General features: G+C 46.4%; 1 protein-coding gene across 3 annotated transcripts in view; it reads right to left on the reverse strand.

The window, feature by feature from the left end:
• The window catches only part of DIP2B (disco interacting protein 2 homolog B), a 60,974-nt gene that overhangs the window by 13,520 nt on the left and 25,461 nt on the right, over nucleotides 1–21,993 (reverse strand). Inside the window, exons 2-22 of one of the 3 annotated variants that reach the window (XM_071418901.1) lie at nucleotides 21,450–21,521; nucleotides 17,406–17,549; nucleotides 17,027–17,152; nucleotides 14,098–14,310; nucleotides 11,709–11,852; nucleotides 10,907–11,026; nucleotides 10,132–10,329; nucleotides 9,832–9,923; nucleotides 9,419–9,511; nucleotides 8,088–8,211; nucleotides 7,485–7,594; nucleotides 6,388–6,490; nucleotides 5,403–5,467; nucleotides 4,826–4,919; nucleotides 3,950–4,069; nucleotides 3,272–3,386; nucleotides 2,573–2,712; nucleotides 2,229–2,365; nucleotides 1,828–1,908; nucleotides 1,572–1,699; nucleotides 750–864 (exon numbers count right to left, since the gene is read on the reverse strand). In XM_071418901.1, coding sequence (XP_071275002.1) covers nucleotides 750–864; nucleotides 1,572–1,699; nucleotides 1,828–1,908; nucleotides 2,229–2,365; nucleotides 2,573–2,712; nucleotides 3,272–3,386; nucleotides 3,950–4,069; nucleotides 4,826–4,919; nucleotides 5,403–5,467; nucleotides 6,388–6,490; nucleotides 7,485–7,594; nucleotides 8,088–8,211; nucleotides 9,419–9,511; nucleotides 9,832–9,923; nucleotides 10,132–10,329; nucleotides 10,907–11,026; nucleotides 11,709–11,852; nucleotides 14,098–14,310; nucleotides 17,027–17,152; nucleotides 17,406–17,549; nucleotides 21,450–21,521 — 2,534 coding nt within the window. Of the gene's footprint in view, nucleotides 1–749; nucleotides 865–1,571; nucleotides 1,700–1,827; nucleotides 1,909–2,228; nucleotides 2,366–2,572; nucleotides 2,713–3,271; nucleotides 3,387–3,949; nucleotides 4,070–4,825; nucleotides 4,920–5,402; nucleotides 5,468–6,387; nucleotides 6,491–7,484; nucleotides 7,595–8,087; nucleotides 8,212–9,400; nucleotides 9,512–9,831; nucleotides 9,924–10,131; nucleotides 10,330–10,906; nucleotides 11,027–11,708; nucleotides 11,853–14,097; nucleotides 14,311–17,026; nucleotides 17,153–17,405; nucleotides 17,550–21,449; nucleotides 21,522–21,993 lie in introns of all 3 variants that reach the window. The other 2 variants (XM_071418900.1, XM_071418902.1) reach the window with 2 other exon arrangements.

The raw sequence follows: 21,993 nt of genomic DNA on the forward strand, positions 1-21,993 counted from the left end.
CATTTTTAAATCCTTCATGACCAAAATCCCAAAATACCCACGGCTGCCTGATGAATCACACGGTTCTGATCTCGGGATTGCATCCATCTGTCTCCTCTGAACCATCACACTCTGTTCCCTCCTGCCCGCCTCAGCATTCAGGCATCTGAGCCATTATTCAGAGCACCAGGTACTTCCCTGGTTTTCCACCCCAGCTTGCACACTTCACTCCCTGAATGTCATTCCTGGAATGGCACACATGCAGTGCAGGCAGCCCTCAAAGGAACTACTTGCTACTCATTCTTTTAGGACCACACTCATTCAGCTGTTCTGGCCTTTCCCTGCCCACTTGGTCCCTGCTGAAAATGCATCTCCAAAGAAAAGGGTGGCTTTGAAGCCAAACTCTGAGCTCCACATGATCCAGACTAAAAGCAGAACTCCAAAGCTTGAGCAGAGATCTGCTCTGCGGTTCTGAGAGGAGACTGCCAGAGCCCCTCTGCTCTCTGGGACTCATGGAATCCCAGACTGGTCAAGGAATTCCTTCCCAAAATTTAACCTAAATTCCTCTTATTTCATTTTGAAGCCATTCCTCTTGTCCTGTCACTCCAGCTCCCTCAGGACACAACAGAACAGCCTGGACACAGCTTGTGACCCTGCACAAACACCTTGTGCCAAGAGGGATGGCCAAGCTTGTGGCAACTCCACTGGGGCCCTTGGTGGCCTCTGCTCTGCCCACACCCCAAAAGCTGCAGGATTTCTCCTGGCTGTACCTGCAGCACCCGACTCATCCACTGGAAACTGTCCTCCTCAGATGCATCTGGCCTCTGCTCTGCCACCACCACGATCCTCTCGTCATAGAACACAGACACGGAGAACACAGCAATCCTAAGGAAAAGGGCAGAGCCACACTCCAGCTTCACTCCTCAGAAACAGGAGGCCAAGGAGAGATTAAAGACAGGGCTTGTTCACAGAATTCACACTTGTTAAAATAACCATGGGGCAAAAACAAGAGAAAAAGCATCAGACAATTAACATTGACTCAAAAGGAAAGGCTGGGGAGTATTTAAGGGGTTAATTCCACTTTCTGATGGAATTTCCATATGGCACAGTCCCCCGTTCTCCCAACCTGCTGTCACATTCTTGTTCCAACTTCTGGCAAAGCCCAAATGAAAGGAGATTTAAAGGCACCTACAGGATGGTTTAAAATCTCTCACTAAGTCTCGGAGATATGAGCTCCAGCCCTGCTTGAAGATCTAGAAAATTGTATGCACAACTGCTAAATAAAAATCAAATATCTTTGGACATTAATGAAACTCTTCTTTGCTGCACCAGTCAGCAGAGACAAGAGAATTAATTTCTCCATGTGCCTGACTTATCTTGTTACTTGATTGCTTTCCCTGAAGCACAGACTTGATGAAAAGCCAGGCTGGACAGTGGGAAAAAGATCTGTGTTGGGCAGGATCAGGGCAGTTACTACATAAATCAAAAATACATTTACTTTAACTGAGCTACCAAAGAGAAATCCAAGAAAGTACTAAAGCTTGTGCTTTGCTGTGTTACATGCAGCAGGTGATGGGGTTTCTTGTGCTGACCTTCCTCTGTAAACTGTTTTTATTGACTCCACGGCCAGTCCCGTGGCCACGATGTCGTCGGCGTTGTGCCTTCTCCCACTCACGGTCAGCAACCCGTCCATTTTCCCAACCACAAACACCAAACTGCCCTGCAAGACAAGGGGGCAACTGTGAGGAGCTCACAGCGAGCTCTTCTCACACATCCCCCCTCCCCAAAAGCTTTTCTTTGAAACGCTGAAGGGCCAGAGCAGTGCAGGCTCTGAGCTGCCTCACGTACGGGTCCGACAAATCCCAGCAAGCCGGAGCGCACGAAGGGCACTTCCCCCACTGGAGAGCCAGAGGAGTTCACAGGGATCACCTGCAACACAAGGGAGGACATTGGAGGCCTGAGGAGAGAAAAACCTTCCCAAACCACCCCAAAATCGTGGAGGAAAACCACCCCAAGAATTTCACTTAACGTGAGTGAAGGGAAGAGGAGAAGGGCAGGGAACCCTCACTACAGCCAGGGTGGGAGATGTTTATGGAGGGGACTGTGAGTATCTCTAACTGCAAGGAGATTTCTAGTGCATGTTTATAAAATACAGCATTAACACTTCAGTTACAAACCCAAGGGGTTGTACAAGAGCACCAGTTTGACACAGAAAATGGGGCAGGAAAGATGCATTCTGCTAGACATACCTCGAAAGTATTCTTTGTCACCCCTGCCAGCCCATAGTACATCATTCCTCCTGCTCTGGAGCTCACACAGATTTCACCAATCTCATCTGTTTTACAGAGCTGGGGTGGCCCATCTGGTTTCACTATACACATCATGCCTAGGACAAATCAGGCTTTGTTAAAAACAGCTCCCAAATGTTGCCCTGTGTGAGAACTGACACGTTTAAAAATCGTGACAGGAATGACTGAGTCTGGCACTGCCCCACCTCTCCCACACTGAGGCTGATGTGGGAGAGAACATTGACCCATTCTGCTCCTAGAACATCCCCAAAAACATCTCCCATCAATCTCCTGCCTGCTTTTACCTCCTGGCATCACGTGCCCGACGTCCTGGACAGTGAGAGCAGAGTTTTTATCCTCGGTGTTGACCCGAATGACACCGAAGCTCAGCCCGTTCATGGACAGGATGGCTCTGCCTGGCAGAGGGGCCCCGGGGACTCCAGGCCTGGGAAGGACACAAAATGAACAAATGCACTCAATCAGGCCCCCAGCCTGGTGTTAGACTCAGATGGAGATGGCACAGCAACAGAAAGAGGTGTGTTCAGTGTCTCTGCTTTGCAGAATCATTTCAAACTGTGCTGGCAGTAAGGATCCCCACCCAAATTTTCAGTCTCTAAGGAATTGTGTTCCTGGGCACTGCAGCTCCTCTGCCAGCTCCTTATCTCACCCCATGGCAAACCCCAGCTCCCACCCCTGTCTCTTACAGAAGGCAGCAATGGACAGAAACAGAGTATGAGAGTATCCAAATGATCTCAAATCTCATCTCAGATTCAGAACACCTCCCCAGCTGTGGAAATCAGGAGGAGGAAGAGCAGAGCTCAGGCACTGCTGAGCTGTCACACACCTCAGAAATCACTCGGATCTCAGGAGGGAGGTTTAAAGCTCAGCAACTTGAGTACCTGAGCACACAGAGTAAATGTCAGAGGAGTTTATTACATGCTTAAATCAACTCTGACCAACCCCAAGTGTGAAGAAAGCCCAGGCTGGCTGACTCAATCTGTTACCTCCGGATTGCAACGGTCATCGCTTCGGGGGAGGTGGCACAGGGACAAATGGCCTCTGGTTTGAGCCCATGGCTCTGAAACAAGCTCAGGAAGGCATCACAGGAGGAAACAGACCCTAGGAAGAAAGAAAAGATGCCATTAGGACTTCACAGATATTGATTTCATGCCCATCTACAGGAAGGGTCAGGAGGAGGATTTGGGAAACTGCAGGAGGAAGCACAAGAAGTTGGGCTAGGGAGGTTTAGGTTGGACAGGAAGGAAAATCTCCTCACTCCAAGGATGGTCAGGCATTGGAACAAGCCCAGACTGGACATTCAGACAGTGGATTCTGCCCAGGTGGAATCACAATCCCTGCAGGGATTTAAAGGACATGTGGATGTGGGGGACTTAGGGACAGGGTTTAGTGGTGAACATGGTGCTGGTGAAGAGCTACACTTGATGGTCTTAAAGGTCTTCTCCAGCCTGAACAATTCCCTGATTTTATAAACACTGCTCCCCCTTCAACTGTCCCTTTTCCTGCTTTGCAGGATCCCTCACAGCCCAAAGGATGGCAACACAAAAACCTCGGAACGCCCTTGTCCTGTGCCCAGGCAGCAGCAGGCAGAGCTGTGCCCCAGAGGAGAGCTCCAAGGGAGCTGCTCCTGCTGCCAGGGCCTGCAGGGAGGCTGGGCCACTCACAGGGGTTGGCGCCGTCGGTGACGATCAGCATGCGCAGCGAGCTCAGGCTCACGTCTCTTTGGTCCCGGTGCGCCATCATGGCCCAGTGCAAGTCCCGACACTTCACCAGAGCGACTTTTGCTGCAAACAACACAAAAACACCACCTCAGGGCAAAAATCAAAGCTTTCCAAGAGTTATTTTTGTAGAACTCACACGGTGTGAGACCCCCAAATGAGGGAATTCTCAGCTAAGCAAGGAAGCCTTAAATAACTGAGGCTGCAGTAACAGCAAAGCCAGCACAGAATGGCATCTGCTGTGGCACTGCCACCACCTGAGCCAGGGTCTGTCACCATCACAGCTCCTCCTCCAAAGGCCATAAATCATTATCACTCTCTGGAAGCCCTCAGGGAGGCCAGGGACCAAGGGCTCCTGCTGCACTCTGCCATTTCCTTGGTTTCATAAAAGAAACTGGCTCCAAGTCACGAGATCCCCATTGTGCTCCCCACCACTGACATGGCATCAGGACTTTGTGCACAGAAATAAATGGCAAAGTCCCCTGTCCTCCCAAGCTGTCACATTCCTCTTCCAACCTCTGGCAGGTCACCAATGCAAGGAGTTTTACAAGTATGCACACGACTGGGGGCTTAAAATCTCCCTCTGAGTGCTACAGACATGAGCTCCAGCCCTGCCTGAGGATCTAGAAAATCACTGCATCTAGAAAATCATATCTAACACTGCAAAATAAAAATCAACTACCTTTGGGTATTAGTGAAACTCTTGGCCCCTGAGATTTGTCATGGAGGAGCAAGAAGGGCTTAAGGCATTTGAGATTTTAATGCCCCTCACTCCTGGATCCTGAGAACTCCAAGCTGAAGTTGTGGATCCCCCCAAGTTACCTTTGTGGGCGTGAACCCTCTGCACCCATGAGAGAGGACAGGTTTTCATCACAGAATAGGGCACGCTGATAGTGTGCAGCTTGTTCATTACATTCTGAAAATCAGGAGAAAGATTGTTAGGAAAGGGATCCCAAAGCTTTCATTGAGTTATTAGAAATAAGAGTCACCCCCAGAGCTCATCAACTTCAGGAGTTCACAGAGGTTTAGTCAGGACGATTCTGTTGCTCCCCCAGAGAACTGGAGATTTGGCAGGAAGAGAAATGGTTGTTTTAACAGGTAATGTTCCCAGCCATGGACTCAAATGCTACTGTTACCACAGAATCAAGAAATTCTGGAATGGTTTGGGTTGGGAGGGACCTTAAAGCTCATCCAGTGCCACCCTGCCATGGCAGGGACACCTTCCACTGTCCCAGGGTGCTCCAAGCCCCATCCAACCTGGCCTTGGGCACTTGCAGGGATCCCAGCTTCTCTGGGCACCCTTTGCCAGGGCCTGCTCACCCTCACAGGGAAGAAATTTTTCCGACTATCCCATGTAATCATGAATCTGTCATTGCAGAGAGCTCTGGAAGCGACTCACCGTTAGAATGCCGTGCCACAGCCCTGCATCCTTCTTAAAATCCAACACATTCACTATGGTTTCACCTGGGAAAAGAAAGGTGAGGCTGTCAGTGCAACGTGCCAGCACAGCTGTGCCCATCACTAATTCTGGAATCTGCACAAGGATCCCTGCCCTGCTCCAGGGGCAGCCCAGGGCCCTGTGTGATTGCACAGTAACAACTGCACGTCCATGCCTGAGCAGGAACACATCCAGAGAGCTGCAAGGAAATCACACTTGGAAATCCAGCTGCCAGCTGGAAATCACATTCCAGCCTGGGATGTGCATCAGCAGGACAGGAAGGGTCTGGAGCAGGGCAGGGAAGGGGAGCTCAGCAGTGATGGGAGCTCAAGTGATGGATTCTAAAGGCAAACTTTGCATTTTAAACCTGTGTGAGCTACAGCTCTATAAATAGTTTCACTCATGGATGTAGGGATTAGCTTAGATTTACAAGGCAGACCAGAATAAACCACAACCCACAGCAAAACCCTCTGGATTACCACCAGCACCTTCCAACCTCCATTTCTGGCTTTCCCAAAAACCCTCACAGGACCAGAACAGCCCCTGCCCCAGAAACTTTGGTATTTACACAATATCAGCAATGAAAGATATTTCTATGGGCCATCAGTGCAGTGAGAGGGGACTCCAGCTTGGTGGAAGATGCTCCATTTTTCATTCATTTGTTCCTCTTTTGGTGCATCAAAACACACTCAGTAAATTCACAGAAATTATATAAATCCCCCTTTTTATTCCTCTTCATCATGGCAGTGAAAACGATGCCATTTTGGATGGAAAAACACCACAGCTAATTTTTACTTTTTGGGGGGGGGGGGCAGAATTAATCTACACTTCCAAATTTTATTTTTATTTTTGGAAGTAAATATTGGTTACTCAGAGGCAGCTGCTGAAGATGTGAGAGGCAACCACTCAACGCTGTCAACCTTTGATGCTCTGTGCCCTCACCCACCTTCAGAGTAGTTGCAGGCCTGGGACAAGGCCTGGCAGTGAGCCAGCATGGCCACACGGGACACGGTGACACCCATGACACTGCCCTCCTTGCTGGTCTTGTACTGCGAGGACAGAGGTCAAAGGGAGTTCAGGAGGAGAGAAATTAAGGAGGTTAAATCACAGAATCCACGTGGAAATAAAAAGTTTTCTCCCTGTGTGAAAGCTTAGACCTGAGGAGATGGTGGTTGTGGTGGCACACATGGAAAATCTCCATGGAGATGGGAGAAAAAATGAATGTTGGGTTTATTTCAGTGTCACTGCTGCTCACAACATCTCTTCCTGCCCCTGTAACAAACTGAAAAACCAATCTGTGTTTCAGACTGGCTAAACCACCACTGAAACTGCTGCAATCCCGTGGGAAATGGATTTGTAAGGAATTTTTAAAATTTGATAGAAAGCTTACATAATTTTCGAGAATTCAAACTGAGAAAGATGCATTGTAGCAGGACCAGGTAGGAAAAAACAGAGGTGATTGGTGTTAGAAGTAACAGCAGCATTTAAGCTGAAAAAGGTTACTGTAATTTATAAGGTATTGTAACCAGAAAACAAGTTGGCTTCTGACAGAATGGCACTGAGGTTTACATTCCTTGTGTCTTGCTACTCATCAAGACTGATAATAGAATAAAATCTTTTAAAACACCTCTCAATTGCCCTGTCTCAATAAAAGCTGAGGAAACCAACACAATCCCTACAAGTTACCTTCTGGCATAGGAACAAAAATCAGCATTACTGCAAGAACAGAGAATTCCAGTGCTGCTGGCTCAAGCACTGGCAGAAATGGGGTTATCAAGCACCACCTCAGAGCTCAGCTGTCTCCATCCCTCACTTTCTTGGAACAAAAACAATTCTCCAACTTATTCCAAGCAGTGCTCAAGGCCACAGAGGGATTCAAACCCAAAATGAGCTTCACAGCAGGATGTCCCCAGTGAAAGGCTTGTTTCAGGGGCAGGGAAATGGGAATTTGAAGGGAGTGAGGTGAAACTATTCTCCCTCTGGTGATTAGAACATTAAATTCAGCTCACAGAAGGTACTTTCTATTCCCCATTCAGCACTTACCTCAATATATGCTGGCTCAGTTCCTGCTGCTGAGATGTTGGGCTGCCAGTCCTTGGGAGATTTGGAGAGATATTTTGAATCTGTCACAACCCATTTGAGTCTGGGCCAACCTGGAAACAAAATTAAACGGTACATTAATATCAGTTTATTTATTGAGGGATTTATATTCTGCAAGAATACACTAAACCCCATCATTTGTCCAAGTTCAGTTACACAAGCTAAATTCCAAGCCAAGCCCAGCCACCAGCCAGAAGGTTCCTCTCATTTCTCATCAGGGAGTTCAGTGGGCAACCAGGTACTTCCTCTCCTCAGGGAAGATCCCTGCAGCATTCCTAAATAAAGCTTGTGAATAAAACTGCCTTGGAACCTGCCAAATGCCACTGAAGGGACCTGAGCACAAGCCTGGTTGGGGGGTGGCTCCTTGTGAGCCCCACAAGAGCAGAGCAGCTGTGTCAGACACCACAAACAAATCCTACACGTTTTGCTGATGGGATCAGGAGTTGCCCCTTTACCCTCCAAGTGCCTTCAGAGCCCTGACAGCTCCTTTCAGGTGGTTCAGCTGCAGCAGAAGTACAATCAAAAGCCAATCTGTAACCAGCTCACCTTTAAACTGCACAATTTCTCCATTCTGGGTTTTTGGGAGCCCTTTCAGACACACCTCAGTGGTGAGGGCCAGAGCAATGCCACAGCTCCCCAGCAGGAAACCAATCTGCTGCCCACCAGCATCCTGAGGGAAGAGGGGAGAAGTCACTCCTGCTCAAAGATGGCAAAAGGCAGCTTTCCCTTACTGAAACCCAAGGCTTGACAATGCTTTGGGGACTGGGGGCAGGAATGGCAAGGAAAAGAAGAAAACAACCCATTTCCACACAGGATCACAGAATCACAACTGGAAGGACTTGGGCCACTGGAAGGTGTCCCTGCCCATGGCAAAGGATGGAACTGGATGGTCCCTAAGGTCCCTTCCAACTCAAACCATGCTGTGACCCCATGAAACATGGCACTGGCAAGATCAGAATGCACTGGATGTGAAATGCAGGGGAAAACAGAGCTCCTGCCCAGCACCCAGGCATGGAGCTCACCCCATCTCCTGGCATCAAAGGAAGCCCAGATGCTGCAAAGAGGAATTGAGAGGCAAAAAAAGCCAAACATGTAATTACACTGGGATAACGAGACCTCTCCATCCCCTGGAGCCAATTTCTGTTGCACAATGATAAAATGAGGAGGCTCACTCAGAAACTGATTGGGCAAAGACTGGAGAAGTTTTAATTTTGCATTTGGTTGCTATAGCAGTCTGTCACAGTGCAGAGAATGAAATCAAAGCTCTGTGAGTCCCTGAGTATTCCTGAGCTCACTGCCACCTGTCAGACCAGCTCCCAGCTCACTGCCACCTCTCCTGCCATAGTGTTTGCCATGACCCCATTGTTTTTGTTACTCTTATGAAATCCCATTGTTTCACACAGCTCTTGACACAGCAGTAACATGGCAACAGTGCAAAAATTCTGGTAAGGGTAAAGAAAACACTTTGCTGGGCAAATAATTTACAAAAAGGACCTCAGTGTCTTCAGGAACACTGAGCAGCTCCATGTCCAGCAAAATCAGAGCCTGGCAGAGCTCAGCAAGGCTGGACTGAGTCCTCTCCCATCAACCAGGGGGTAGATCCACACTCTGTTCTGTTCTGTATAAATTATTTGCAGTAAGGAAGTGGAGGCTGCATCATTTAGGAGAATTGACCATCTCCAGCTGCTCAGCACAGCTCTGATCAATATGTTTTTCCATTTTTAAATGCCAAGCTCCCGAAAGTCCTCGTTGGTACAGAGCTGCCCAGGCAGCAGCTGGAGGCTGTGAAATGCTGTCAGAGGCTATGGCCTGACTCGGTTTCCATCCCACATCACTCCTCCAAGTTCCATCAACGTTACCTTTCTGGTAAGAGGTACCTCTATAGGCACTGGGATCACCTCAGCCAGGAGACAGCCATAAAATGCCACCATGAACATCACGGGGTCGTTGTTGGGATACACAAGGGCTACCTGCAACCCACAAGTGAACATTTCAAAATCCACATCTAGAGTGACCGAAGCTAGGAAAACTTGGTGTTATTTCTCACTCTTCCTCACACAGAATGCGTGGAATGTGTCTGAGCCCCTCACACAGTCCCCAGGCATGTGAAGGCTCACACACAGCCAGGACACAAGGAGCTGCTCACAGGGGAGCCAGGACCCCTGAAAAATCACAGCAATTTCTGTCCCAGGCAGCCTTGTCCCTGGGGTCAGAGCCTCACTGTGGAGTCAGTGGAAAGTTCCAGCCCCCAAAGCCCTGGTTTTACTCCAGAGAGTCCCAAAGTCCTTACCCTGTCTCCAGGTTTTAACACAGGTTCGTTTTTGGTCCCCAGTTTATTAAGCAGGGTGTAGGCCAGCTTGAGACTCCTGCTCCACAGCTTGCCTGGAAGGCAGAGAACAGAGACTTGCAGAGCTCTGGATCAAGCAGGAACAGCTCCCACCTTGGCTTTTTTTACCACCCACACTTTCACTGCTCTGTGCACAACCCCGGCAAAGCCCAGGAAGGTTTTCACAACCCCGGTGAACCCGGGAGCCCTGTGCTGCTCTCTGGCAGCAGCTGGGCAGGGGAGGGCAGGGGAGGCTCGACTCACCGTATGTGAGGGTATAAACTGGTTTTCCTGTCACATCCAGGGCTGTCAGGCAGGGACACTTGGCCTGAGTGGTTCCCCAGCGCTGCAGAGCTGCTTCCAGGGCAGGAGGCCAGTTACAGACCACTCCCAGGGGCTCCCCCTTCACCGGGGTCATCTGCCGGCCCTCGGGCTTGGGCTGGTTGGGGTCAGGCTGGGGAACTGAGAAAATTCCATGTTATTTCCAGAATCTGTTGGTATTTCTAATATAATCCAAGTAAAATAATATTCCCCGTCCTTGCCCGTGTATCGCCTGACAGTTCAGCTTGAATAAACTGAAAATAAACCTAAAGGAATGAGGAAAAGCATTTAAAAAGCCATTCCATCCCTTTTCCTGGGAAGTCTTGCACAGAACAAGAGATCATGAACAGAGGCTTCTCACAGGATGTTGTTCAAAGGTGTTCAACACATCAGTAAGGAAAAGAACACAGAACTGCAGAAAAGAAAACTTTACTTAAAAATAATGCTGGAATAAAATTACCAGTGAGGACAATCCCCTTTGGGAAATTAAAAAAAAGTAGTAAATGAAAGGGGTTTTAAAATCTATTTAATTTTTTTTAAGTAATTCACTCAGCAGAACAGTGAATTACTTCAAACACTGGTTTTGTGTCAGACTGCTCATGGAGGCTGCTGCAAACAGTGAATCTGAGCCAACCTTGAGAGCAACAGCAAAAAGAACTCAACTCCCAGAGTGTCCAGTTGTAACAGATGTGCATAAAATCACTATTTGTGCTATTACCTTCCACAATTTCTTCAAAATCATCCACAAAGAATTCTTTCAGGGGTGGTCTTTTAGGTCTTTTCAAGGTGTTCAGCAACTGCTGAATTTTTGTGGAGACTCTGCTGCTCACAGGAACACCTGGAGGGAAAGAGCAATGAGTGCCCATGTCCAGTCCTTCCCACTCACCTGCAGGAGTTTGGGGCTCCACCACCTCCCTGGGCACCTCCAAAGCCTGACCACCCCATCCATGAAGGAATTCCTCCAGAATGCCAACACCACAAGTGCAGCACAGTAACACCTTAATGCAAAACCAAAACCATTCTGATTTTGTGAAGAGGTAAATGAGGTAACAGCTGAGGGAGCTGGGGGTGTTTAGCCTGGAGAAAAGGAGACTCAGAGGTGCCCTCATCACTCTGTACAACTCCCTGAAAGGTGCTTGGAGTCAGGTGGGGCTGGGCTCTTTCTCCAGGCAGCTCTGACACAACCAGAGCACACAGCCTCAAGCTGCACCAAGGGCAATACAGGTTGGATAGCAGGGAAAAGTTTTTACAGAAATGGAGATAAAGCTCTGGAATGGCTGCCCGGGGAGGTGGTGCAGTCACCATCCCTGGGGTGTTTCCCAAAGCCTGCATGTGGCACTGGGGGCCAGGGTTGAGCTGAGGTGCTGGGGCTGGGCTGGACTCCATGACTGGGAGGGCTCTTCTGTGATTCACAGCGATTCTGTGAATTCTGAGCTCACCCAGAGCTGGGAGAACAACTGATGTGATTTAAGGCCTCTCTGGGCCCTGCTGGCAGCGCTGGCTGCCCGAGGGCTCCGTACCATCGGCAGTGTCCATGAGACTGGAGCGGTTGGATCCCTTGTGCATCCCCTTGACAATCCCAGAGGGAGGGAGGTCGATGGCTGCTGGCCGTGGTGAGGGGGTGGAGGTAGTTGCTGTGACATCTGGAGGGACTGAGAAACTTTCTAGAAAAAGAAGAAAGCTGCTAAATACACCTTTTATTATTTCAGTGTCAGTCACCTGTTCCCAATAATCCTAAGGATTGAATGGTTGGATGTATGGGAACCCTCATTAATGCTAAACACACTGATTCCTAAAGGTTCAGCAGCTCTAGGAGAGGCACAGCATCTGCTCTGGAAACCAAAAACCAAAGGCACAAGGTTGTGTCCATGTCAGGAAAGTGCTTCAGCAAAACAGAATTCCTGTTCTTGGTTTCTAACCTTGAAGCTCAATCTCTTGACATTCAGTACTGTAAAAAAATAAATAATTCTTTTAAAGTTTGTGATTCACATGAGCTCTGAAACATCCAAAGTCCAGAACAAATCCCTCCCTCACCTATGCACTGATCTCTCTTGCTAGAATTCTACTATTTAGCTTTTTTGTGAGTGAGGGCTTTCGAAAACAAAACATGTGGGAATTTGACCAAAGCAGATCAGCAAAATTTGTGTTGGGTTTCAATCCCTTCCAGCTGGGTGGTTACAGAGCTGGTCCAGCAGCCACAGAACAAATCCAGTGAATAGCATGAGCTGGGTCTTACTTCTGCTTCAAGCTGCAAGGCACTGTCCTGCCTTTCAGCCAAGGCTGCAACTGCATCCTGCAGGAGTTCTCCCATGAACTGCCTCTTGAACGAGGGATTTTGCTAATGTGGGGTTTCTCTACACAACCCAGCAGGTTCAGTCATGATAGGGCAAGAATATTCTATTCTGGCTTAACAGCACCAGCAACTGTTGCTTACAAAGGAAAAACCCAACAATCTGAAACCATGGCTTGGGTTTTACAGATAGTGTGAAGTCAAATCCCAAAGAATTCCCACTGACAGGGTTTTGTGGTTGATTCTGTGCTGATTTCCCTTTTTCTAAGGAGAAAAAACCCTCATTTCTGCATTCCTTTGGAGACACAGTGGCAAGGAATATTTCTCATGCACTGAACTTCTAAAATCACTGGAAAGGACATGGATTTGTACAATCCAAACATCTGCAGGACTTTTTATTGCTCTCAAGAGAGAGATGTACAGAATTGTGTATGTGAGAGTTCTTTTCATTTAAACCAGGTGTTAACAAGGTAAGAATGTGGCAAATAGAATCCTGACAAAGATCCAAAGCTTCTATTTTGCATAAGACACTAATTAGATTAGACAGTGGATATTCTGGAGGTAAAAAGCTGTGTTACCTTAATTCATTGTAAAAGGTAATGTGGCCTTCTGCATGCTCCAATTAAAAACAGCCTCTCTGCTTCAAAGACATTAATTATATTGACTACATTTTATGGGCAATCTCCTCAGTTTTCCATTTCAGGAAACAATTTGCATCCCAGCAAATAAACAAACAAAAATAACAGCGATAAAAAGATAAATAAGTGAAAGATAAAATCACCAGCACTTCTAAGCACTGCTTGCCCCAACCCAGTTAAGCAGAAGCAGAGAGCACATGAAATACAGACAATGTCCTACGGTGCAGGAATTTCCTCACCAGCAGCTAAAAAGGACAAACATACACAGAGCAAAAACAAACTTGGCCATTTCATACAGAAGCATCAGCAGCAAGGAGCACCTCAGAGCCTCAGAAAACTGAGCCCGGGGTATCCAGATCTGTAGATTTTGCTCCATCTCCTCAGTACCTGGATGCTCTGGTTATTCCTCAGACAGCCACGAAGAGCTGGGCTAAAGCTTTACTCCTCTAACCTTGTTTTTTAATGACAGGCTCATTTGTTCACACACAGAGCTGGAGTTGGTTCCTTTTCTTCCCTGATCTAACGCAAACAATAAACCATGGGGGCTCAGAGCAAAATGAGGATGTTGAACACAGCATTTCCCCACTCCACAGGCACAGACACCCCTAAGGGGCTGGTCAGGACACAGATGAAAAAGCCACTTGCACTGGGCAGCTTTGTACCCACGGGAGCTCCCAAGAGCTGGAGACATAAAGCAACACACGACACAGAGTTGTGCCTCCTGCTCTGTCCACACTGTCCCTGGAGTCTTCCCTGCTTCCAGAAGCTTCTGCTCCCCACTCTCCCTTGTACAACCACCTCAACCTTCTGGAATTCTTCAGGAAAACAACAACGTGAGGGTGCAACTCCAACCAATCCTAGCAAGTGCCATCAACAGCAGCTAAACTCTTGCTCTGAATTTCCCTTCCGCAAGGGACAGCTCCGCCTTTATCAACACAGTCTGCGCTCGAAGCGATTGTTCTGTTGGTACCCAGCTCCTACCTATTCGAGTATTGGCAAATACATCAGCTAGTGACCCACTGGTCCCTTTGCCTTCTCCATGGGAAAGTGTAGAGGATGCTGATGAGGATGTGGATGACCCCTGAACAGATCGGTTGATCCAAGACTCAGCATTCTGTAAGCTCTGGTGCAATGCAGCAGAGAGAGCAGCTTGGCGCCTGAGCGAGCCCTCGTCCTCGGAGGCGGAAGACGTGTCTGTGTGGAAGCAGAAAGAAAATCTAGCTGCTTAGGGAAAAGCACATGGCACTGAACATGCTCTTTCCAATCACATATCAACAGCACAGGCTTTCACAGGAAGATCTGTTTTCCACATTGGCCAAACCAGAGGTTAAAGCAGCAGAATTGTTGGTGGGAACACACTCACCCCTGTTTTGATTCACCTCCTCAGACAACATCCTTCCCCTGGGGTCTCCAAGCCTAGAACTTAACTCTCATTACTTTTCCGTTCACATTCCACAGTATCAGATGCTGTTTTGCCTAACTCTGGTCATTCTGAACTGGAAAGTGAAGGGTCAGGGTCGTTGTCAAACTGCAAAGTCCCAGGAACAAAGAAAATGCAGGAAACAACTGTGCCAAGGCCACAGCAGAAAATGCTTTTGTCTGGGCTCTAAATGGGGCCCTTTCAATTGCAGAAAACAAACAAAAAGCCCAACCCCAAAACAAAACAGAAATCTACAGCAAGGAACTGCTTCCTGTGTGTCCCAGAGCACAGACACCTCGGCTGTCCCAAAATTGTGAACTAATTATTTAATTACCATGAAGCAAGCACTCAGTTCTTGAGATGTTGAGTTGTACAGTGCTAAATACAAACACACAGATGGCTTCGGCCTAAAATTTAGGTGTTCTTCAAAGTGATTTTCTGCCTACACTGGAGTGGTAAACCAAAGTACTAAATCATGTTCTACCCCCTTGCCAGAGTGGAACGGAGTGAGGAGCTGAGGCAAAGGCTGACTCCAGCCATGCTTGAGTGCTGACCTCGACTGGTGTGACTCCCCCAGCACAGGAGGTGCTGCAGTCCTGGACAAGTGAGCACAGAGCTGAGACCCAAGCAGACACCAGGAACATGCATCAGCCCCCCAGAGAAAGGAAGGGAAAAAGGAAGTGTGATAAAACAGGAAATCAGGAGGAGGAGGAGGAGGAGGAGGAGTGACGTGGCCTAGCAGAGCAGTTTCAGAGCTATGAATTCACCAGGAGATGTGGATTCATAACATTTTGGATGACTTTGTCAATCCAAATGGCTGCGATGCTTCTGCACAATGAGACACAACATAGAAATCACTGCCAAAAACCACACGGACTGGTTTGTCATCAGTGCATCCAGCTGCTGGAAAACAGAGGGTTATTGATTTCTGCTGCACATGCATGGTGACAGACACTGGGTCACCAGGGACTCTGCTGCAGCCAGCACGTGGCAGGGGTGAGAGAAGTCCTGCAAGTTGTGCAATCCCACCAGAGCCCTCTGAAACAAACATCACTGCAAACCCTCCTCTTGTGTGCTGAGCATTAACCAGTCATGAAATCAAGGTGTGAGTTATCCATCAGAAACAGGGAGAAGTGGCCTCAGTCCAGACCTGCTCAGCTCCGGCCAGTCTGAACCACAGAACCATGGAACACCCTGAGCTGGACCCACGAGGACCATCCAAGGACATCCAGGACATCCCAAGGATCCCACCAAGGACATCCAGGACATCCCAAGGATCCCACCAAGGACATCCAGGACATCCCAAGGATCCCACCACATGGTTCTTCAAGAACTCCTGGAAGAGAGGTCACTTCCCAGCCCTGAGAAAGGACTGACAGACTCCCTGAAGAGCTGCAACACTGGGAGGGAGCACTGCAGCCCCTGGACAGCCCAGCACAGCCTCGTTGTAACAGAAACAGACAGGATTCGAGGGCTTTTTTTATGCAGAAAAGCCGAATTTTTAATGCTACAGTCTATTTTTATATAGTTTTAAAAGTTATTTGGTTTAATTGGCTAGTAACTTTTTTGCTACTCAATTTATTGGTTAGAGGGTGTGTGTGTGTGTGTGTATGTGTTAAGGCTTTTTCTTTCCACAGATGTTTACATATTTTCTTTAAGGATTCTTAGGGGTAGAGTTCCTTCTTTATAGGTGCAAACTGTTTTTTTTAAACAAGAATAGATTGTTATGTACATTGATTTTTATAATTTTTTTTACATGGGAACATAACAATCTGGCTGTTAGTTTTACTTAGGTGAAGTAGTAGGCTTAAGTTACGATTTTTTATAAATATATTATAACTGTATTTTATAAATATAATTAGAATTATAATTATTTTATAAATATTTTATTTATAATAAAATAAGAAGAAATAAATAACAAGATACAAATAATAAATAGATATTTTAAATAAAAATAAAATGTAAATTTTATTTAAAATGCAAATTTTATTTCAAATATATATTTGAAATAAAATATATATTTGAAATAAAATATATATTTTAAATAAAGATATAAATTTATATATTTAAATTATAAAAATAAAAATATATATTTTAAGTAAAAATAAATAAATATAAATATAAAAATAAATAATGAATATAAATTTATATCTTTAAATTATAAAAATTATATATTATATATTATAAATATATATTATAATATATATTTAAATTATAAAAATAAAAATATATATTTTAAGTAAAAATAAATAAATAAATAAATAAAATAATTTTATATATTTAAATTATAAAAATTATATATATATTATATATTATAAATACATATTATAATATATATTTAAATTATAAAAATAAAAATATATATTTAAAATAAAAATATAAACCTTACAAATAAATAAAAATAAAGAAATATTTTAAAATAAATACGAATAAATAAATATTTTAATTTTTTTTTAATAAGGTTTTTAGCTCTATACCACAGAGCCTCACCTGGGGGAGTGCAGGCGTCTGCTGGGGACTGGACGAAGGTGGAGCGGCGCTTGGTGGGCATGGGCAGGGCCATCTTCTGCTCCTTGTGCTTGGCCAGCGCCGCCTGGACCGCTTCCGTGTGGATGTCTGCGAGAGGGAAGTGCCTCAGCAGCAGCACAGCACCAAGGGGATGCCTCAGCACTGCAGCTTCTCTCATTTCCAAACCCTGGGCTGGGTCAGTGCACAGCTCTGAGCTCCATGTACAGTGGAGTTAACTGGCTTCACGTTTTAGTTAGGGAAAACAGCCCCTCTGGGCCTGTGATCCAAGGACACCTTCAGGCCCCAGAAGATACGAACAAAAGTGAATTTCCACCCAGGGAACTCCTGTCCCTGCCCTTACCAGATCGGTAACGTTCATCTCTGGCTCCCCCTGAGCGAGCTCGGTGGAATTTGGATGAGGATGAGGAGGATGATGCTGAGGCTGGAGCTGCAGATGGAACGGGCATCTGAGGTTTGGATTCCTTCTGTACTGCTGGATCAACCCCTGGAAAACAGGGAGGGGGAAATAAAAGGAGCTTTTTTGGAGCACACTCTTCCCTTCTCCCATGACAGGGCTGTGGATGTCACAAAGCTGCTTTTTCACTCAGTGTCCCAGTGAGCAGCTTGTCATTTACTGTATAAAAACCCAATAATAAACCAGCAGCAAGAGCCTTTGCTGTTCCCATTAACCACAAACCCAATGAGACCTCCAGTTGTCTGGCTCTGGCTTACAGCATGTCCAGTGTGTGGCTTTATCGTCCAGGAAAAGTTTGTTTATCCCGTTAAAACAGGAAGGAAAATAGATAATCTGATAGACAGTATAATTTTACATAATTCAGCAAGAGCAACTCAGAATTGTGGCTACTGGAGATTCAATTCTAAAATGAATCTGTGTGTCAGAGGGAAGTTTTGAAAACTAAAACCCAGAGGTCACCCAGCTGTAATTTCCTCCAGGCTGTCACCTGGAGTCATGCAAAACCAAGAGCAACTGTGTCATCTGTATGTGCTGCTTTGGAATTCTCACAAACTACCAAAGGACCAGAGAAATGGAGAGGAAACCACAAATCCTGAGCTTCCAATCCAGTCACACCGCTTTTGAGGCATGTGGTTTTAGGTAAAGAACTTCAGGTGAATGCTTGGAGCTCAGGGACTCCCAATAACAGCAAATCACCCTGGATCTGCAGGAATCTCCACAGGATCACACAATTCTTCAGGCTGGAAAAGCCTCATCGAGTCCAAGCTGTGCTCCATGCCCACCTTGTCACCAGCCCAGAGCACCGAGTGCCACCTGCAGCCCCTCCTTGGCCACCTCCAGGGACGGGCACTCCCTGGGCAGCTCCAATTCCTGACCCCCCTTTCCATGGGGAAATTCCTCCTGATGTCCAACCCAAAGCCCCTGACCCCCACCTGGCTCCCCCCTCTTGTCAGGGAGTTGGGCAGTGAAAATTCCCCCCTGAGCCTCCTTTTCTCCAGGCTGAGCCCCCCAGCTCCCTCAGGAGCTCCCCAGCCCCTTCCCCAGCTCTGTGCCCATCTCTGCACATACCCCAGCCCCTCAGTGTCTCTCTTGTAGAAAGATATTTTTTAAATTCCCCATCTTGATAACCAGTTTAACATCTCTGTAGCATTTATCTGCCTTCACCAAACCCAGCCCAGTTTTATTTTGATCCAAAACCAGCACGACTTCACAGACCAAACAGAAAAGCTTCATGTTTTCTGATCACTTGAGTATTTACAAATTCAGGCACCCACTAGATGTCAGCAGCAGATTTAACAGTATTTTAAATGAATTATTAAATTCATATTCAGTTCTCTTTCGTAAGTCTTGTAAAAGCCTCTCATCTCTCCATGGGGCATCACAGGCAAACATGACATTGCAGTTAGGAAGGGATCAGAGGTGGCTCTAAGTGACATGACACACAGAGAACAAGCTCTTTGTTTCAATATTTTGCTCTGACATAATAACATGTTCCAGTGGCCTCACAAAGCGTTCAGACACGGAGGAGAAAAGAGTGTAAATCACTGATGTTACACAACAAAGCAGCACAAGTAAGCCCAGCCTGGCAGGTGACAGGTGATTTATTTAGAGCTCCCTTCAGAATAATCCTGCTACAGCTGCACTTTCTGCTGGCAGAAACATGACAAATATGACAGAGAGATGAAAAATGAATTATTTTAGATTGGCTTTGAAGGATGCCATGGATTTGTTGACTGTCTTTAGTTTCTAATGAGAATTGACTGCTTTGTGATCCCTGTGTTTTGGTGAAGGGCCAACGATTTAGAGATTCAGAGACTGCACCATTAGAAGATCAACAAGGATAAATGTTTGCATGAATAACAAGGAGAACAAGTGCCACATGCACAAGGAAGCAGCTGCAAACCTGTAACTCCACTGTCTGCACACAGAATGGAGCAGCAGTGCTGGGGCTGGACTGGCTATTCCTTGAAGATGTTATTTTTCAAGCTGCATACCCATAAAAACATGGAAATAACCAACCTGAGCCTCCAGGGTTTCCAGGGCAGCCTGAACACACTCCCAGAACCTAGGGACACCTGGCCCAACTCCATGGGCTTCATTTGCTGTGCTTGACCCCCATCGTGGAGAAGTCCCTGGAATTAGGGACTTCAGATTTTGGGATCTGCAGATTGCAGAGACTTTAGGAGTTAGCAGCCAGATGGACCTTAATGGATACTGCACCAGGAAAAAATGCATCTTTAGGTAATTACCAGTGCTGCCTGAACTCCTGAGGCCATGTGAATGGAGAGCAGATCAAGCAGTGAGAACGTCCCAAACGATCCTGCTGACATGCCCTGACACGTCACCCTCCCTCCCTTCCTCCCATTTCACATCCATGGAATGGAGACACTCCATCAGCCAACACCAGTCCAGTGCTCCCAGAAATGGCACAAAATGCCAGCACTAAGTATTTTGTTGTTGTTGTTGTTGTTGTTGTTGTTGTTGTTGTGGACTAAATGAATTTTCTTCTCATCACCAAGGTGACCTGATTCTGAATCCCTCACGCATGACTTCCATGGGGTTTTTACAACAGGAGGTTCCCAGACACTGGGGCAGCTGGGTGTGAGATGGATAAAAAGCTGCAGAGCTGGGCCGGAAGGGCAATCAAACCTCTGGGTTAATTGGTGACCTCCATCATCCCAGGCTTCTGCCTGCACCTCAGCTCCACTGGCAGCTCTCAGAGCCCCACAATTAACACAGCAGAGCCCACTCTTGCCAAACACTTTTCCCCCCTCCTAATTAAACATTTTCTGAGACAAATCGAACATGCACAGTGCCAGGGCTGGGGCCAGGATTGTATCATCTTTAGACTCCAGAATACTCGGGACAAAAGCAGGGCTGCCAAGAGTTCCTGAACTACCCAAGGATTCCCCATTTCCTCCTCAGGCTCGAGATCTCCACTGGCACAAATGCTAGCCTGAGGACTGTAAAACCTGCTCAACAAATACCTACTTATCAAGAGGGATTAGTCATGTGTATATTAGTTTTTGGTTTCTTTAAGTAACAGAAATAGATTTGATAAATAGGCAGCAACCAAGTCTCTGAGATTCCCATCACATCCTGCTCCAGGGAGCCCTCAGCACTTGGAGAGCTGTTTGGAACAAAATCTCCATTTTGAAGGCTAAATTACATTTTTGCTTGCCTTGCTTCCTTCAGCTCGGACAGAATACACTGTATAAAACCCAATCTCAAAGAGCCCCACCTTGAGATGAATAAACAACCAAATCCAACCTGAGAACCAGCTAGAGAGCAGGAACTGGGCAGTGGTTTGGGGTGGCAGAGTCAGGAAGTTGCCACATGACAACTTTATTTTCCCCCATCAAGCACCTGAAGGGAGCTGCTGTCATTTCCCCCAGTCCCGTGGTGTTGATGGGCAATAAATGCACTTTGAGCTTTTACTCTTTATCAATTTTTTTTTGGCAGTAGACCAGGCTCAGTAAATTCCAGTAGGCCCATTCAGGACTCCCTGTCACAGCCAGTCACTGCCTGAAATCAGAAGCAGACACATCAGTTTTTAATGGCTGAACATCTCAGCATATCAGTGACAATTATTCTGGGTAAGCCCTAAAATAATGATTAGACACACATTCAGCCATGTCCTTCAGTTTACAATTAAATGTAATTATCCCACACACAACCAGCTGAGCTGCTCTGGATCTCTGAACCAAAGGAAACAATTGTACCCAAAGGAGGTGACTTCAGCTACTCTGACCAAATAAAGCGACAAATTATAAAAATCCCAATGTTTCTCCAACAAGGCATTAAGAAGGACACAGCACAGATATTCTGGAGAATGTTTCCAGAATGGTTCTTGAGGACCTTCATGATTGATCCAGAGCCCTTGAGGAGCCAAGGGAGTGGGAGGTGATTCCAGCCAGAACCAGGACCTACCTTGGGTTTGTGGAACATACGGAGCCAGCAGCTTCGCTCTCTTCTTCTCATACCCCTTCTGTGTGATGTCCCCTAAAAACAAGCAAAGAAACCTCATTTAATCACATTGGAATTTTGCAACTTGAGGTCTGCTTGCTTTTTTTTCAGTACTATTAAGGTTTGACCTGAACACAGCTGAAGAAAACCTGAAACTCAATAAATACGAGCACATTAAGATTTCAAAGCTCCATATGACAGAACTTCTGCAGTTTCCCTTGGGATCAGAGACCTCACTATCCACTATTTAAATGCAATAACTTGGATCACAGCAGCTATCTAAATGGAATATCAAAGCAGTGAAAAACTAAAAAGGGAAACTGGGAGTACATGAAAATATTCCGTAACCACAAAAAACAACTTATGTGAACAAAGTGGGATAATTCCCAACCCAAAGGGTGAAGGGGAAGTGCAAACTCAGAGCCTCATCTTCAACTAATCAAACAGCAAACAAAGTGAGTCCACTGCAGCAGCTGCTATGGGGATCTCCAAAAACTGAGACAAGGGT

Source organism: Agelaius tricolor, unplaced genomic scaffold (assembly GCF_023055355.1).
Source record: "Agelaius tricolor isolate 1412-34295 unplaced genomic scaffold, bAgeTri1.0.p SCAF_96, whole genome shotgun sequence".
NCBI lineage: Eukaryota > Metazoa > Chordata > Aves > Passeriformes > Icteridae > Agelaius > Agelaius tricolor.